Here is a 20,152-nt window from a genome sequence, read left to right as displayed (position 1 = left end):
AGAATGCTTTCGAGGAATTTTACTGTAAAGGGCTGCAGTGTGGTTTGCAGAGAAATATGGTACCTGGAAGGGAATGCGAGACCAAAGATTTGTTGTATTTTGTTTTGTTTTTGGAAATGGCATCAATGGCAATATGTTTTATGTTGGTGGCAATAATCTAGTAGAACTAAAAAAATGACAAGAGAATGAGGGATTATACCAGTGATATGCTTGATGAGATGAAAGAGAATTAGATTTAGTACTCTAGTGTATCAGTAAGAGTTTATCCATTTTACGCCGGGTGCAGTGGTGGCTCATGCCTGTAACTCCAGCACTTTGGGAGGCCAAGTCGGGCGGATCACAAGGTCAGGAGATCCAGACCATCCTGGCTAAAACGGTGAAACCCCGTCTCTACTAAAAATACAAAAAAATTAGTCAGACGTGGTGATGGGCGCCTGTAGTCCCAGCTACTCTGGAGGCTGAGGCAGGAGAATGGCGTGAACCCAGGAGGCGGAGCTTGCAGTGAGCCGAGATCGCGCTACTGCACTCCAGCCTGTGCGACAGAGCAAGACTCTGTCTCAAAAAAAAAAAAGAAAAAAGAAAAAAAAAGAAAAGATAGTTTATCCATTTTAACAGCAGGGAAGGGAACACATTTAGTTACAGATGCAGGTAAGTTGGTAGATTTCGTGGTGGGATTCTTAGAAGTTCTGATTGTTTTGTTTCCTCAGACATAAAAAAGCAAGGTCTTTAGTTAAGGTGGTATGGGAGAGGTGTTGGAGATTTGAAGAAAGAGAGGATATAAAAGTCATCTGGAGAGTGTGAGAGTGCGTTAACTAAGAAAACGTAATAGGTTTGATAGACCTTATGTAGGATCCATCTGCTTAAGACTTTTTTTAAATCATGAATTTAAAGTAAAACCAGTCAGCAGAGTTATGTATTCTCCAGCCAGGTTCAGATATTCAGCATAAGCTTTCAATAGTGCCAAGAGTTGTATTTAACCAGAGATGGGATTTTTCGAGGCTTTTGTACCAGAAGGGTTAAGGGTAGCACAAGAGGTGAAAGACGGAAAATATGAGAGTTGTTTTATTGACAGATGAGGAAACTAAGCCAAGTAAAAGGAGGGAGATGATGAACAGTGAAAAGGTAGGCTGGTCAGTGGTTTGGAAGCCACAGTGGAGTCAAATAATCACTGGATTCAGAATGAGAAAGGGAGTGCAAGCTGAGGGTGGTAGAAGATAAGATCATTGGAGCAGAAGTCCAGAAACTAAGAAACCAGAGTATTGGGAGTATTCTCTCCATGAAATGGCAATCACCAAGATTTATGATAATAATTTTGGTTCATGGATTTTTTTTCTCCAACTACAAAAATCTTCAAGATATAGGGGAAAAATGACTTGTAGATCTATAAATGACAGTAACATAAGTGTTGTAATCTAGGGTTCTCTTGTTTAATATGGTAGCCATTAGCTACATGTGGCTATTAAATTTAAATCATTAAAATAAAATAAAATAAAAAATTTAGCTCCTTGATCATACTAGCCACATTGCAAGTGCTCAGTAGTCACATGTGGCTAGTGGCTATCATATTGGACAGCACAGGCATAGATTTTCACCATCACATAAAATTCTGTTGGACAGCACTTATCCTAGTGCCTTCAATTTAATAGAAGCTGGAGAATTTTAGGGAGCAGGGTGAGAGATAATGAGCTGGAAGAAATTGTGAAGAGTAAGGAGCAAAGATTACACCTAACCTACCTCCAGGCATATGTTACAAGGTTTATAAGAAAAGGGAATGCTTAGAGAAAATGTTAAGGATAGGGATTTTGCAGAGGATGGACCATAAATTCAGGAGGATACAGTTGGAAAGGTTTGGGATGGTTTTGTTTTGTTTTGTTTTAACCGATAAAGGGAATGTACCAAAAAGACAACAACATTCTATGTAGGGAAAATATTAAGAGCATCAAGGAAAAGGATGCACAATTTCACTGTTGTATTCAACATATAATTGCTATTGTATATGTTTTAATGTTCATAACAACATTATTCACATAGTCAAAAGGTAGAAACAACCCAAACATCTAACAGTGGATGAATGAATAGACAAAATGTAGTTTATACATACAGTGGAATATTCATCTCCCTTTAAAAGCAATGAAATCTTGATACATGCTGCACCATGAATAAACCTTCAGACATTATGCTAAGTGAAATAAGCCAGATACAAAAGAAGAAATACTGTATAATTCCTATAATTCCACTTATATGAGGTACCTAAAGTAATCAAATTCATACAGACAGAATCTAGATTGATGGTTGCCAGGGATGGGGAGAAATGGGATTTGGGAGTTATTATTTAATGGATATGGAGCTTCATTTTGAGAAGATGAAAAACTTTTGGATATGGATGTTGGTGATATCCTTGAAATGTCCCCCTGAAAATGGTTAATTGTATGTTACATATATATTTTACCACAGTTTTTAAAAAATAGGTTTACTTAAAAGTGGTTGAATATATGAGCAATACAAAATTGGTTATATTTGAAACAACAAGTATTATTTAAAAGGACATCGTTTACAACATCAACAAAAGAAACAAAATATCAAACAATAAGTGGAATAAAATGTGTAAGACCTATATGCAGAAAGTTACAAAACTTTACAGGAAGTCATTAACAAAGAACTAAATAGAGGGAGCAATAGCCCATGTTCATGGATAGAACTATTAGAGTTCTAACAGGTTTTTGAAACTGTAAAATAAACTGAATGTTACTAAATAAATGAATTTAGTAACATTCCAAGTACAAAATCATCATACAAAAATCAGTTGCATTTCTATACATTAATAACGAACTATCTGAAAAATTAAGTTTAACCAAGGAGGTGAAAAATCTATACACAGAAAACTATAAAACATTAATGAAAGAAATTGAATAAGATACAAATGAATGGAAGGATATCCTGTGTTTGTGCATTGGAAGAATTCATATTGTTAAAATATCCATACAGCCCAAAGCAATCTACAGATTCAGTGCAGTCACTATCAAAATTTCAATGACATTTATCACAGAAATAGAAAAAACAATTCTAAAATTCACATGGAATCACAAAAATCTCAGAATAGCCAAAGCAATCTTGAGCAACAACAAAGCTAGAGACATCATACTCTCTGATTTTAAAATACACTGTGAAGCTATAGTAATCAAAATATTGTGGTTAGCATAAAATAGACATGTAGACCAATGGACCAAAATAAAGAGCCCAGAAATAAATACACACATTTACAGTCAATTGATCCTCAACAAAGATAACAAGAACACACAATGGGGAAATGGTAGTTTCTTCAATAAATTGTGTCGGAAAAACTGGATGTCCGCATGCAAAAGAATGAAACTGGACCCTTATCTCATACCATCTGCAAAAATGAACTCAAAATATACTTAGTACTTAAACATGAGACCTGAAACTGTAAAACTACTAGAAGAAAACCCACGGGAAAAGCTTCTTGACAGTGGATCTGGACAATAATTTTTTGGCTGTGACCCCAAAAGTACAGGCAGCGAAAGCAAAAATATACAAAATGGGATTGCATCAAACTAAAAAGCTTTTGTACAGCAAAGGAGACAGTCTGTGGAATGGGAGAAGATATTTGCAAATAATACATCTGATAAGGGGTTAATATCCAAAATACAGTCATGCATGGCTTAACAATGAGGATACTTTCGGAGAAATGTGTTGTTCGGTGATTTTGTTGTTCAGACATCATAGAGTGTAATCACACAAACCTAGATGGCATAGCCTACAATACACCTAGGCTATATGGTACAGCCTATTGCTTCTAGACTACAAACCTATACACCATGTTACTGTACTGAGTAGGCAGTTATAACACGGTGGTATTTGTATATTTAAACATGGAAACAGCACGGTAAAAAATACAGTATTATAATCTTATGGGACCACTGTTGTATATGCAGTTTGTTCTTGACTGACATGTCGTTTTGCAGCACATGACTGTATAAGGAACTCAGACAATGTGATAACAAGAAAACAACCCAATTAAAAAATGGGCAAAGGATCTGAATAGACATTTCTCAAAAGAAAACATACACAAGTCCCACAGGTATATCAAAAGGTGCTCAACATCGCTAATCATCAGGGCAGTGCAAATCAAAACCACATAATATATCATCTCACACCTGTTAGAATAGCTGTTATCAAAAAGCCAAAAGATAACTAACAAGTATTGGTAAAGATGTGGAGAAGAGGGAACTGTTGTACAGTGTTGGTGGGAATGTAAATTGGTACAGTCATGGAAAACAGTATGGAGATTCCCCCAAAAATAATTATAGAACAATTACGTGATCCAGCAATCCCATTTCTGAGTATGTGTCCAGAGAAATTGAAATTGATATGTCAAAGAGATACCTGCACTCCTATGTTCGTTGCAGCATTATTCACAATAGCCAGGATATGGAACCAACCTAAATGTCCATCAGCAGATGAATGGATAAAGAAAATGTGGTTTATATACACAATGGAATACTATTCAGCCTTACATTTACAACAGCATGGATGAATTTGGAGATCATTATCCTCAGTGAAATAAGCTAGATACAGAAAGACAAATGCTACTGCACAATTTCACTTATCTGTGAAATCTTACCAGGCTGAACTCATAGAAGCAAAAAGTAGAAGGATGGTTGCTGAGGGGCAGGGGAAATGTTGGGTCAGTAGGTACAAAGTTTCAGTTACGTAGAACAGGGGTCCCCAAACCCCGGGCTGCTGACCGGTGCTGGTCCATGGCCTGTTAGGAACCAGGCCACAGCAGGAGGTGGGCAGCAGGCAAGTGAGCATTACGGCATGAGGTCCATCTCCTGTCAGATCAGTGGCAGCATTAGATTGTCATAGGTACATGAACCCTATTGTGAACTCCGCATGTGAAGGATCTAGGTTGTGTGCTCCTTATGAGAATCTAATGCCTGATGATCTGAGGTGGAACAGTTTCATCCCAAAACCTTTCCCCATTCATGTTCATGGAAAAATTGTCGCTGGTGCCAAAAAGGTTAGGCACCACTAATGGAGAGAGAATAAGTTCTGGAGATCTAATGTACAGCATGAGGACTATAATTGACTATAGTTAATAAGACTATGTTGTATACTTGAACTTTTCTGAGAGAGTGGATCTTTTTAAATTTTATTTATTATTTATTTATTTTTATTTTTTTTGAGATGGAGTCTCGCTCTATCACCCAGGCTGTAGCGCAGTAGCGCAATCTTGGCTCGCTGCAATCTCCACTTCCCAGGCTCAAGTGATTCTCCTGCCTCAGCCTCCTGAGTAGCTGGGATTACAGGCGCCCACCATTTTGCCCAGCTAATTTTTATATTTTTAGTAGAGATGGCGTTTTGCCTTGTTGGCCAGGCTGGTCTCGAACTCCTGACCTCAAGTGATCTGCCTGCCTTGGCCTCCCAAAGTGCTAGGATTACAAGCTTGAGCCACCGTGTCCAGCCTAAGAGAGTGAATCTTAAATGTTCTTACCATACAAATACATAAGAAGTAACTAACTCTGTGAGATGATGGATATGTTAATTAGCTTGATAGCTTGATAATAATTTCATTATATATGTGTATTAAAACATGTACACCTCAAGTGTATGCAATTTAAATTTGTCAGTTATACCCCAGTACTGCTGGTGGAAGATTGATTGTAAATTTTATATGGAAATTTAAAGGTTCAGGAATAGCTAAAGAAGACAGTGGGAATTGGGGACATAAGCACTTGCCTGCCCTAACAGATGTCAGGATATACTAGATTCTTGGACAGTGTATGATTCCTGCAGTTTTAGACATATCTACCAATGAAACAGAATGAAGAACCCAGAAATACCTCCTTGTTTTTACAGGATTCTGATACGTGTATGACAGAGGTGGCATTGTAAGTTGGTAAAGAAATGAGGGGCTGTTTATTAATTGGAGCTGCAAAATTGGTCACCAGTTTGGGGGAAAAAATGAAATCAGGCCCCTTGCGCCATTCACAAAAATCCTTGTGAGATGACTCAAGGGCTTAAATGTGAAATGAAAAACTTCAGTTTTTTAGAAGGAAAAATATATGTGAATATCTCTCTGGTTTGGCATGAATAGATTTCTGGCTTTGGATAAGTAAGGATTTTTTAGATAAGATACAGAAAGCTCCAACAATGAAAAAAATAATAATAAATTTTGTCATGTTAGAGTAAGAATTTCTGTTCATCAAAAGATACCTTAAAATGGAAAAGAGGATGCAGTGGGCGGAAGATATGTGCAACAGTTAGTTGTCCAACTAGAATGTGTCCAACACAAGAATTTGCATCCAGAACTCTTAACAACGAAAAAAGAAAAAAAATAGAAAAATTAACATTATAAATGTATTTTGTAGAGGAGAGGATACACATAGAAGCAGTGAAAATGAATGAACTATAGCTTCCCACAACTTCATGGATGAAGCTTTAATATCACAATGTTATATGAACAAAGTAATTGCCAAAGACTAAAAATGAAATAAAAGTTAAAATGGAATAAAATTTGCCAAAAATGAAATAAAATTTGAGGAGAATGATAAACAGAACATTCAGAGTAGTGGTTACTGGTTACCTCTTAAAGGCAGTCAAGGCAGTTGGATGGAAGATGAGTCATGTGTGTTCGTTATAAAGTTTAAATCCATTTAACAAAGCCATACCAGTCTCTAATGATAATTGAGTGTCACAAACAAAAGATTATAATTAATCTGCACCCCGGGTCTAAGATAAAGTATTCATTTATGCAGTTGCACACATTCATACCTATTGTGTGAAGATACAAATCAAGGTGATGAGGAATAATCTGGGAGTTTGTGTTTCCTGGGGTGACTGACATGAGCAGGCATTCATCTAGGTTTTCCCCCAAAACAGATTGTGGTGGTAAGGTGGTGTTAGATATCTGGTCAGGAACATCTAGAATTCTGTGGGTCTCCTCTTTCATTAATATCAATGAAAGTGTGAAGAGGCTTGCCCCCATTTGTCATGCTCTTGGTGCCAAGGACATGTAGAAGTAGAACACTGTGAAGTATTTTGTCCGCCCCCCCCCCCACCCCCAGCGGTTTTTGGAGGGGAAAATACAGTAAAGTGACTTTTTAAATATAACATTATAAATATCAAAAGAAGATTTGAAAAGAAGAAAGAAAAGGCTTCTCAGTTAATAGAGCTTCTGAGCTATCATTCAGGAAATACCTATATTAACATCTAATTAGTTCTTTATATTCATATTCTTCCTCTAGTCTTCTGGAAACAAGTCTCTCCTACCACAACTCAGATTGAATTCTATTTATCTGATTATTGATTTATTATGAAAATTACAAAATCATGTTTTTTTAATGTATTAGACCATATAGTTTGTTATAACAGTTCTGTGTTTCAGCTGTGGCAAGATTAGTTACGAGTTCTAAGTAATTTGTTTCTCCTGGTATTGTACCAAAGTTTTTGAATGATTGACTTAGGGGAAAATAAAGAGCAGGTTTATCATTATCCCTATGTCACATAACTATATTTTGCATATCCAGATACTTCCTTAAGTGGTAAAGAGTTAGATATACAGGCAGCAAGCAAACATTTGCACCTAATCTTGAGATTACTAATCAAGTATCTTGAAAGTGGAGTAAGAGAAAATTGTAAAACTGCTGTTTTAGACCATGGAATATCCATGTAAAACATTAAAGCAAAGGACCCCTTGACATTGTATTTTAAAGAGGGAGCGATACTGTTGAGACATTTTTCTAATAGAGATTTTCTGAAGATAGTCTGCATCTTTGAGCCTCTGAACAATAGATCCCAACTGTACTACTTATAATACTAGAAAGAGTAGTGGATTAGGTGTCAGAATATTCTTATCTCCAGAACCAGACTATAAGATCCTGAAAAACAAGGACATACATCTTTGTGAGTGAGTGGGTAACAGAGAGTATTATATTCTGCTACTTGCTAACCTTGTGATCTCAGTCTCCTCATCTCTAAATTAATACTCATACTTTTTTGTTAATCTCATAGGAAAATTAGGTGAGACTTACATAGGTGGAAATGTTTTGCATGCTGTAAAACAACACCAATATTTTAATATGAAATAAAGTGAAATCTAATGTAGTAATGAAATAGAAACTTCATGTCTAAATAAAAAAAAAAATTTTCCAGTCTTTGGAATGATTTGAAAAACTATTTCCTGAACCTTTTAGTGAACACCATTGTGGGTGACTGACTTTGCTTTTTTTTTTTTTTAACTCCCCTTGATTATTTACATTGATCTCAAAGGCACTTACTGCAAATCTGCCTCTCAAGTGTCTTACAACGGTATCTTTTAGTTATGTTGTATGTGATATAGCACTGATCAAAGAGAAGAAAATATCAGAAATCCAAAAATGTAAGGAATTAAAGGATTTTACAGTTATTAGGACTAGCCACGACTAGATTTATCAAGAAAAAGTGTTAATCGCAAAATTTGGTGTTTATTTCTTAACATTATGCAAGAATGATGTTTATCTTTGAGGTGGCAAGGAACAGTTCATTAAAATACTTGGACATTTGAGCTAAATATGAATGCATAATTTTCTAAAATTAGGAAGGTGATTAATAAAAATTGATTAATTTAAAATAGTAAACACGAAAATGTTATAATTTATTACTTAGTTAATTTTATGAACATACAAAGGATATCTTATAAATAATGAATTTGGATTATTAATAGACAAATCTGATTTTGTCTTATTTATATACTACCAAGATATAATTAAAGAAGATATAACTTTGAAATTAAAATCCATATCAACAGTAAATACAACTTCAGTTCAGGTCTTTGCTACAATAAAATGAGATTTGTAAATAACTTAGGTTTTTCTGTTTGTTTTTTAGTTATTAAGTCGAAAAGACAAAACTACCTTTGAAAAATTAGAATATGTAATGAGTAAAGAAGATAACTACAAAAGACTCAGAGACTATATAAGTAGCTTAAAGATGACACCTTGCATTCCCTATTTAGGTGAGTTATGTCACTGTGTGTTTTTTGTTTCTAGTTGTTACTCTTCCTTACTCAGTAATTTATGTGAAATTCAAGGTATTTTTTAAATGTTTGTATCTTTTAAATAAATTACTTCAAGATTGGTAAGCTGAAAAAAATGACTAAAGATAGTTGTTACCCTATTACCTGGAATGTATTTTCATATTAGATTAGCCTTTTGCCCTCAAGGTTTTTCATAGACTATTATGTTTTCTTAGAGTAGGACCATATAGTAAAACAATATTTTTAGCTGTTTTAGTAATGCTTTTAAAGAATATAATAGTTTGTAATGATGTTTAATACATTAAGGAAATTGATCAAAGTCCTTATATAGTGAGGAGATATTTTAGTGTGAATTCTGAAGTAGTCTCAGTGCATATTGGTATTGTTGTTTACCTGAATGAAATGAGTTGATTCACTGTGGCAATTTAGCTTCGTGCTGAGACAGTTCTGTATTTCGCATCTCATCTAATTAAGAATTTATCTCTTTATTATATATCTTGTAGTGCTTATAAATTCAAGAAGTATTTAACCAGTAATATTATAAGATTATTTTTAACAAAATATGAATAATGCTTTGTTAGGTGTTTGAATGAAAAGAAGACCCAAATAAGTTGTTCTTTTAAATAGGTATGTAAATCAAACATAAGGAAAATACATGATACATACCTAGCATACATTAAAATGAATTGATTTGATCCTATGTAGAGAGTAATCAAATGATGAAGATTTGGTGCTTTCTGGTCCTCCCCACCCCCCAGATTTTGTGTTTGATGAAATTACTCACACTAAATTTCAAGATAGCTATTTCTGAGAGTGATTACAGTGTCACCTTGAAGTGTTTACAGTCCCAGTGACTAGAAGACAAAGAAGGGACAAAGGCAGTTGATACATGCCCATTTAGCTACTATAGAACATCAACCTTAGTTTCCCAGAGAAGAGTTTAACTCTTTAGAATATTGTGGGACACCCTAGGATTGCAGAGAATGGGGACCTATTGTGTACCTTGTGTTGAAGGCAGAATACCCCTAAGCACAGTAGAGTTAGTGGCCGCTGCATCCCAGAATATTTTGTCCTGTTTCTTTGATAAACAGCTTAGGATCATAGTAAGCATGACTCTTATCAGAGAGGCTCTAAGCTGGATATTAGGAGAAAGACATTCTGTATGTGCTTTACATTTTTAGGTTGTTGCTGTCGTTGTTTGTTTTGTTTTGTTTTGTTTGTTTTTTGAGACAGCCTCGCTCTGTTTCCTAGGCTGGAGCTCAGAGGTGCGATCGCTGCTTGCTGCAGCCTCTGCCTTCCAAGTTCAAGTGATTCTCCTGCTTCAGCCTCCCAAGTAGCTGGGATTACAGGCAAACACCACCACGCCCAGCTAATTTTTGTATTTTTAGTAGAGACAGGGTTTCGCCATGTTGGCCAGGCTGGTCTTGAACTCCTGGCCTCAAGTGATCCGCCCATCTCAGTCTCCCAAAGTGCTGGGATTGTAGGCATGAGCCATCACACCCAGTGTGGTGCTCTGTGTTTTACCATAGCCTTGGCTGTGCCCATACTTGCAAATATAATTCGAGGAGAGAAGGAATAGGGAATTTTTTCAAAAATAATACCTTCACAATTCAGAAGAATGTGTACTTTTTATAGTATGAAGAACATTAGACTGAGAATTGGCAATCCTCAATTCCACAATGACTCTACAGTCCTTATTTTTCAAGTCATTGAATTTTCTTCTTTGAGCCTTGTTCTCTTTACCTAGAAATAGCATGCATAGGACTAGAATCATGTTCTCCTTAAGGCTGGATGGGAGCATTGTGATATCTTCTTTCTTATTTTTTTTTTTTTTTTTTTTTTTTGCGACAGAGTCTCGCTCTGTTGTCCAGGCTAGAGTGCAGTGGCACAGTCTCAGCTCACTGCAACCTCCGCCTCCTGGGTTCAAGTGATTCTCCTGCCTCAGCCTCCCAGGTAGCTGGGATTACAGGCATGCACCACCATGCCCAGCTAATTTTTGTATTTTTAGTCGAGATGGGGTTTCACCATATTGGCCAGGCTAGTCTTGAATTCCTGACCTCAAGTTGTCCGCCCACCTCAGCCTCCCAAATTGCTGGGATTATAGGCATGAGTGATGGCACCCAGCTGTAGTGATGTCTTCTAATTAACTTATTTTACTATTGAGAAAACCAAGATCCAGAAAGGTAGAAGACCTGGCTCATAGTCCTAAGACCTAGTTACTGACAGGTCTGCATTCTGAAGTCTTAACCTAGAGAGCTCCAATTATACCTGCTGAACTCTCATTTTAAAATTTACCAATTTTACGATTGCTTTCTTTTTCTCATTGAAATATGTTTTTCTCAAACTAAATTTCATAATTTGTATCTTCTAGAAAAGAAAATTAAGATTATTTTCCATTCAAAATGAGAAAATAAGATAATAGGAATCCTTATGCTGTGATTTCTAGTTGGGGACCTTCTTGTACTCTTGGACCTTCTTGACATTTTTCCACAGTGGAGACATCAGTACAGGAATGAAGCTGTGTACGTCTGTATATGTGCTCAGGTACATTCATGCAGTCTCATGCACACACAGAGAGAAAGTTGGGGAAGAAAGCACTAGCCAAGTTGGAGTTTAGTGGAATCAGGAAAGGTTTTCTAGTGGAGAATATACCTCTTCTGTCTCAGCCCCCGACCTGAAACAAAGAGTAATCATACCTACGGGTTAAAGCAAATGTGGAAAATGTTGAAGTACAGATGTTAATTTGGAGAAAATATTACAAGCATTGTTTTTCTCGTATCTTCCATTTTTCCCATCATCTCCAATGACTCCTTCTTTTTTCAGTTCCCTTTCATTTTATATGTTCTCATGATGTAGGATCTTACGTTTCACTCTCACCGTGTAGTTCTGCTTCACTTTATACTTAAGCTAATTTAAAAGTATCTCATTCTTGTTGTCACCTTTTTCTCCATCTTCACTCTCTAGAAATTTTCCTAATAAGGTCACCAGTGACTTCCTGGTTGAAACATTTAATAGATGTTTCTCAAGCCCCATCTTAATTGTGTGAGGGTTGGTGTCAGTTATTTCTCCTCCTTGAAATTCTCCACAAGTAGCACCAGTCTTTCTTGGTTTCCCTTCTACATTTCTGGCTTTTATTAGCTGCTCTTACTCTACCTTTGTCTCTTAAATGTATTCTTGAGAGGTCTCAGTCCACTTCTTTTCTTTCTTTCTTTTTTTTTTATTTTTTTATTTTTCAGAGACAGGGTCTCACTCTGTCATCCAGGCTGGTGTGCAGTGGCATGATCAGCTCACTGCAGCTTCAAACTTCTGGACTCAAGCGATCCTCCCACCTTAGCCTCTGCAGTAGCTGAGACTACAGGTGTGCACCACCAAGCACAGCTAATTTTAAAATTTTTTTTGTAGAGACAGGGTCTCGCCATGTTGCCCAGGCTGATCTCAAACTCCTGGCCTCAAGCAGTCTTCCTGCTTCAGCCTCCCAAAGTGCTGGGATTACAGGTGTGAGCCACTGGGCTCAGCCAGTCCACTTCTTTTCTTACTCTATATAATCGGAGTGGTCTCATTCAGGTTTTTTCTGTATATTGCCTGATCTTCCAAATCTAGACTGAATCTGTCTAACTTTGTATATCACTGTATATTTTATATCTATCTGTATATCTTAGCTATCTACTTAATCCCTGGGGCCTTCTAACATTTTTAGATACTAAAATACTGATTCATTAAGTGAGAAAAATCTACAGGTATCTCCCATTCAACATGTGCAGAAGTGAATTCATCATCTCTTCTTCTTCCTCCAAACTTGATCCCCATCTGATCTCCTAGCTTTCTCTACCAGTGACCAGTCAGTGTAGTAGTATTGACACTGCGGTACCACACTACAGCCTGGTGTTTTAATGCATTTCTGTTTCCTCCTCCTCTGCTTCTCATATTCTCTAGTAAAATGCATGTGTCTGAGGGTTATCCAAGAATTAGAAAACAAAAGGCAGCGGGGAGGGTACCAAGATGGCCGAACAGGAACAACTCCAGTCTACACCTCCCAGCATGAGCAACACAGAAGACAGGTGATTGATGCATTTCCAACTGAGGTACCGGGTTCATCTCACTGGGGCTTGTCGGACAGTGGGTGCAGGACAGTGGGTGCAGCCCACCGAGCATGAGCCGAAGCAGGGCGAGGCATCACCTCACCCAGGAAGTGCAAGGGGTCAGGGAATTCCCTTTCCTAACCAAGGGAAGGTGTGACAGAAGGCACCTGGAAAATCAGGTCACTCCCACCCTAATACTGCACTTTTTCCAGAGGTCTTAGCAAATGGCACACCAGGAGATTAGATCCCGTGCCTGGCTCAGAGGGTGCCATGCCCACGGAGCCTTGTTCATTGCTAGCACAGCCATCTGAGATCGAATTGCAAGGCGGCAGCGAGGCTGGGGGAGGGGCATCCGCCATTGCTGAGGCTTGAGTAGGTAAACAAAGCGTCCTGGAAGCTCAAACTGGGTGGAGCCCACCACAGCTCAAGGAGGCCTACCTGCCTCTGTAGAATCCACCTCTGCGGGGCATAGCCGAACAAAAGGCAGCAGAAACCTCTGCAGACTTAAATGTCCCTGTCTGACAGCTTTGAAGAGAGTAGTGGTTCTCGCAGCACAGAGTTTGAGATCTGAGAACAGACAGACTGCCTCCTCAAGTGGGTCCCTGACCCCCAAGTAGCCTAACTGGGAGACACCCCCCAGTAGGGGCAGACTGACACCTCACACGTCCAGGTAGCCCTCTGAGACGAAGCTTCTAGAGGAACAATCAGGCAGCAACATTTGCTGTTCAGCAATATTCACTGTTCTGCAGCCTCTGCTGCTGATATCCCCGCAAACAGGGTCTGGAGTGGACCTCCAGCAAACTCCAACAGACCTGCAGCTGCGGGTCCTGACTGTTAGAAGCAAAACTAACAGAAAGGACATCCACACCAAAACCCCATCTATATGTCACCATCATCAAAGACCAAAGGTAGATAAAACCACAAAGATGGGGAAAAAACAGAACAGAAAAGCTGAAAATTCTAAAAATCAGAGCACCTCTCCCCCTCCAAAGGAATGCTTGCCAGCAACAGAACAAAGCTGGATGGATAATGACTTTGACGAGTTGAGAGAAGAAGGCTTCAGATTATCAAACTTCTCCGAGCTAAAGGAGGAAGTTCGAACCCGTCGCAAAGAAGCTAAAAACCTTGAGAAAAGATCAGACGAATGGCTAACTAGAATAACCAGTGTAGAGAAGTCCTTAAATGACCTGATGGAGCTGAAAACCATGGCACAAGAACTACGTGACACATGCACAAGCTTCAGTAGCCTATTCGATCAACTGGAAGAAAGGGTATCAGTGACTGAAGATCAAATGAATGAAATGAAGCGAGAAGAGAAGTTTAGAGAAAAAAGAGTAAAAAGAAACGAACAAAGCCTCCAAGAAAAATGGGACTATGTGAAAAGACCAAACCTGCGTCTGATTGGTATACCCGAAAGTGACAGGGAGAATGGAACCAAGTTAGAAAACACTCTGCAGGGTATTATCCAGGAGAACTTCACCAACCTAGCAAGGCAGGCCAACATTCAAATTCAGGAAATACAGAGAATGCCACAAAGATACTCCTCGAGAAGAGCAACTCCAAGACACATAATTGTCAGATTCACCAAAGTTGAAATGAAGGAAAAAATGTTAAGGGCAGCCAGAGAGAAAGGTTGGGTTACCCTCAAAGGGAAGCCCATCAAACTAACAGCAGATCTCTCTGCAGAAACTCTACAAGCCAGAAGAGAGTGAGGGCCAATATTCAGCATTCTTAAAGAAAAGAATTTTCAACCCAGAATTTCATATCCAGCCAAACTAAGCTTCATAAATGAAGGAGAAATAAAATCCTTTACAGACAAGCAAATGCTGAGATATTTTGTCACCACCAGGCCTGCCTTACAAGAGCTCCTGAAGGAAGCACTAAACATGGAAAGGAACAACTGGTACCAGCCACTGCAAAAACATGCCAAATTGTAGAGACCATTGATGCTAGGAAGAAACTGCATCAACTAATGAGCAAAATAACCAGCGAACATCATAATGACAGGATCAAATTCACACATAACAATATTAACTAAATGTAAATGGGCTAAATGCTCCAATTAAAAGACACAGACTGGCAAATTGGATTAAGAGTGAAGACCCATCAGTGTGCTGTATTCAGGAGACCCATCTCATGTGCAGGGACACACATAGGCTCAAAATAAAGGGATGGAGGAAGATCTGCCAAGCAAATGGAAAACAAAAAAAGGGGTTGCGATCCTAGTCTCTGATAAAACACTTTAAACCAACAAAGATCAAAAGAGACAAAGCCATTACATAATGGTAAAGGGATCAATTCAACAAGAAGAGCTAACTATCCTAAATATATATGCACCCAATACAGGAGCACCCAGATTCATAAAGCAAGTCCTTAGAGACCTACAAAGAGACTTAGACTCCCACACAATAATAATGGGAGACTTTAACACCCCACTGTCAACATTAGACAGATCAACAAGACAGAAGGTTAACAAGGATATCCAGGAATTGAACTCAGCTCTGCACCAAGCAGACCTAATAGACATCTACAGAACTCTCCACCCCAAATCAACAGAATATACATTCTTCTCAGCACCACGTTGCACTTATTCCAAAATTGACCACATAGTTGGAAGTAAAGCACTCCTCAGCAAATGTAAAAGAACAGAAATTATAACAAACTGCCTCTCAGACCACAGTGCAATCAAACTAGAACTCAGGATTAAGAAACTCACTCAAAATCACTCAACTACATGGAAACTGAACAACCTGCTCCTGAATGACTACTGGGTACATAACAAAATGAAGGCAGAAATAAAGATGTTCTTTGAAACCAACGAGAACAAAGACACAACATACCAGAATCTCTGGGACACATTTAAAGCAGTGTGTAGAGGGAAATTTATAGCACTAAATGCCCACAAGAGAAAGCAGGAAAGATCTAAAATTGACACCCTAACGTCACAATTGAACTAGAGAAGCAAGAGCAAACACCTTCAAAAGCTAACAGAAGGCAAGAAATAACTAAGATCAGAGCAGAACTGAAGGAGACAGAGATACAAAAAACCCTTCAAAAAAAATCAATGAATCCAGGAGCTGGTTTTTTTTTTAAAAGATCAACAAAATAGACCACTAGCAAGACTATATATATAATAACGAAAAGAGAGGAATCAAATAGACACAATAAAAAATGATAAAGGGGATATCACTACCGATCCCACAGAAATACAAACTACCATCAGAGAATACTGTAAACACCTTTCTGCACATAAACTAGAAAATCTAGAAGAAATGGATAAATTCCTGGACACATACACCCTCCCAAGACTAAACCAGGAAGAAGTTGAATCCCTGAATAGACCAATAACAGGCTCTGAAATTGAGGCAATAATTAATAGCCTACCAACCAAAGAAAGTCCAGGACCAGATGGATTCACAGCCAAATTCTACCAGAGGTACAAGGAGTTGCTGGTACCATTCCTTCTGAAACTATTCCAATCAATAGAAAAAGAGGGAATCCTCCCTAACTCATTTTATGAGGCCAGCATCATCCTGATACCAAAGCCTGGCAGAGACACAACAAAAAAAGAGAATTTTAGACCAATATCCCTGATGAACATGGATGCAAAAATCCTCAATAAAATACTGGCAAACCGAATCCAGCAGCACATCCAAAAGCTTATCCACCATGATCAAGTGGGCTTCATCCCTGGGATGCAAGGCTGGTTCAACATATGCAAATCAATAAACGTAATCCAACGTATAAACAGAACCAAAGACAAAAACCACATGATTATCTCAATAGATGCAGAAAAGGCCTTTGACAAAATTCAACAGCCCTTCATGCTAAAAACTCTCAATAAATTATGTATTGATGGGACGTATCTCAAAATAATAAGAGCTATTTATGATAAACCCACAGCCAATATCATACTGAATGGGCAAAAACTGGAAGCATTCCCTTTGAAAACTGGCACAAGACAGGGATGCCCTCTCTCACCACTCCTATTCAACATAGTGTTGGCCAGGGCAATCAGGCAGGAGAAAGAAATAAAGGGTATTCAATTAGGAAAAGAGGAAGTCAAATTGTCCCTGTTTGCAGATGACATGATTATATATTTAGAAAGCCCCATCATCTCTGCCCAAAATCTCCTTAAACTGCTAAGCAACTTCAGCAAAGTCTCAGGATACAAAATCAATGTGCAAAAATCACAAGCATTCTTATACACCAATAACAGACAGAGAGCCAAATCATGAGTGAACTCCCATTCACAATTGCTTCAAAGATAATAAAATACCTAGGACTCCAACTTGCAAGGGATGTGAAGGACCTCTTCAAGGAGAACTACAAACCGCTGCTCAATGAAATAAAAGAGGACACAAACAAATAGAAGAACAATCCATGCTCATGGGTAGGAAGAATCAATATCGTGAAAATGACCATACTGCCCAAGATAATTTATAGATTCAATGCCATCTATATCAAGCTACCAATGACTTTCTTCACAGAATTGGAAAAAACTACTTTAAAGTTCATATGGAACCAAAAAAGAACCCACATTGCCAAGACAATCCTAAGCCAAAAGAACAAAGCTGGAGGCATCACGCTACCTGACTTCAAACTATACTACAAGCCTACAGTAACCAAAACAGCATGATACTGTTACCAAAACAGAGATATAGACCAACGGAACAGGACAGAGCCCTCAGAAATAATACCACACATCTATAACCATCTGATCTTTGACAAACTTGACAAAAACAAGAAATGGGAAAGGATTCCCTATTTAATAAATGGTGCTGGGAAAACTGGCTAGCCATATGTAGAAAGCTGAAATTGGATTCCTTCCTTACACCTTACACAAAAATTAATTCAAGATGGATTAAAGACTTAAATGTTAGACCTAAAACCATAAAAACCCTAGAAGAAAACCTAGGCCATACCATTCTGGACATAGGCATGGGCAAGGACTTCATGTCTAAAACACCAAAAGGAATGGCAACAAAAGCCAAAATTGACAAATGGAATCTAATTAAACTAAAGAGCTTCTGCACAGCAAAAGAAACTACCATCAGAGTGAACAGGCAACCTACAGAATGGGAGAAAATTTTTGCAATCTACTCATCTGACAAAGGGCTAATACCAGAATCTACAAAGAATTCAAACAAATTTGCAAGAAAAAAACAACCCCATCAACAAGTGGGCAAAGGATATGAACAAACACTTCTCAAAAGAAGACATTTATGCAGCCAACAGACACATGAAAAAATGCTCATCATCACTGGCCATCAGAGAAATGCAAATCAAAACCACAATGAGATACCATCTCACACCAGTTAGAATGGCAGTCATTAAAAAGTCAGGAAACAACAGGTGCTGGAGAGGATGTGGAGAAATAGGAACACTTTTACACTATTGGTGGGACTGTAAACTAGTTCAACCATTGTGGAAGTCAGTGTGGCGATTCCTCAGGGATCTAGAACTAGAAATACCATTTGACCCAGCCATCCCATTACTGGGTATATAGCCAAAGGACTATAAATCATGCTGCTATAAAGACACATGCACACGTATGTTTATTGCAGCATTATTCACAATAGCAAAGACTTGGAACCAACCCAAGTGTCCAACAGTGATAGACTGGATTAAGAAAATGTGGCACATATACACCATGGAATACTATGCCGCCGTAAAAAAGATGAGTTCATGTCCTTTGTAGGGACACGGATGAAGCTGGAAACCATCATTCTGAGCAAACTATCGCAAGGACAGAAAACCAAACACCACATGTTCTCACTTATAGGTGGGAATTGAACAATGAGAACGCTTGGACACAGGAAAGGGAACATCACACTCTGGGGCCTGTTGTGGGGTGGGGGGAGGGTGGAGGGATAGCATTAGGAGATATACCTAATGTAAATGACAAGTTAATGGGTGCAGCACACCAACATGGTGCATGTATACATATGTAACAAACCTGCACATTGTGTACATGTACCCTAGAACTTAAAGTATAATTAAAAAAAAAAAAAAGAAAGAAACCAAAAAGGGAAAAAAAAACAGAAGGAAATTAAGAACATACACTATAGCATCTGCATAATTTTAGATACTGGTATTCTTCATATAGTTCATCCCTATCTGGGTATGTGAAGAAGCATCTTGATTGTGAGATTATTGTGGACTCCTGGGCATAAGTATTTGGTAGACATGGGAAAGGAAAATGAAACATTTGTCAGATGAGTTTTTATGACTCAGTTTAGTTCGTTTCCAGTATGAAAATCATCCTTTTAATGTAATGACTGCTTTGCCTTATAGCAAACTGTTAGATTAAATGTATTTAATCTATTAAAACATACATGGTTTTGACTTCAGAATCCTTTTCTATTCATGTGAAGGTAGGCTTAGTACAGTTGACAAAAACTTCAGCATTTATAAATGCTGTACATTTGATAGAAGTTGCCCTAAGAACAATTAAAAGGTAAAACTCATTATGCAAATTGGTAGCTTCATTTAACTATTCCTCTTCAAGTATACAGAGTTTGCATAATGCTATGCTTTATTCATTATGTCTGCAGAGGTTATTATGGAAAGAATATATCAATGAAATATCTATAGTGCATAGAAAAAAGGTAACAGCTAATGATTTCTTAACATGAGGTATATGGTCCAAACTAATAGTTTTTTCTCCCCTAAAAATGAGAACCAAAACCTACCAATTTTTGTGAAGCTTGTAAAAGGGAGTAGAGTCCTATATGCTGATAAAACTCTTATTTTGATACCACCAAATTTATCTGTAGTTCAATGTGGATTAAATTATAAGAAGTAGAAATGTTTTCTTGGCTCTCAACTCATCATCCCTTGAAAAATTGTCTCTTCTGTTGGTTTGCATTCAAGGTAAAAATTAGTCAGCTTGGACAATATCGTGAAAAATTCTTAGAATAAGGATATAATTTGTCTAGAGAGGAATAGTTGGCAAATCTGAAGGAAAAAATTGCTTTATAAGAGAATTATTGCTTTTAAATCTGAAAGTCATTAACAACACTTATTTGTTCTT

The 20,152-nt window shown here is 37.7% G+C and overlaps 1 protein-coding gene across 9 annotated transcripts in view; it reads left to right on the top strand.

Annotated features, from left to right (window-relative positions):
- The window catches only part of RALGPS2 (Ral GEF with PH domain and SH3 binding motif 2), a 187,106-nt gene that overhangs the window by 89,802 nt on the left and 77,152 nt on the right, over positions 1 to 20,152 (top strand). For all 9 annotated transcript variants that reach the window (XM_003824699.7, XM_003824700.7, XM_008978367.6 and 6 more), the window contains one exon: positions 8,890 to 9,016. In XM_003824699.7, the coding sequence (XP_003824747.1) occupies positions 8,890 to 9,016 (127 nt within the window). The remainder of the gene's footprint in view (positions 1 to 8,889; positions 9,017 to 20,152) is intronic.

The sequence above is a fragment of the Pan paniscus genome, chromosome 1, assembly GCF_029289425.2.
Source record: "Pan paniscus chromosome 1, NHGRI_mPanPan1-v2.0_pri, whole genome shotgun sequence".
NCBI classification, from domain to species: Eukaryota; Metazoa; Chordata; class Mammalia; order Primates; family Hominidae; genus Pan; species Pan paniscus.
This window is presented reverse-complemented; position numbering and strand designations above follow the sequence as displayed.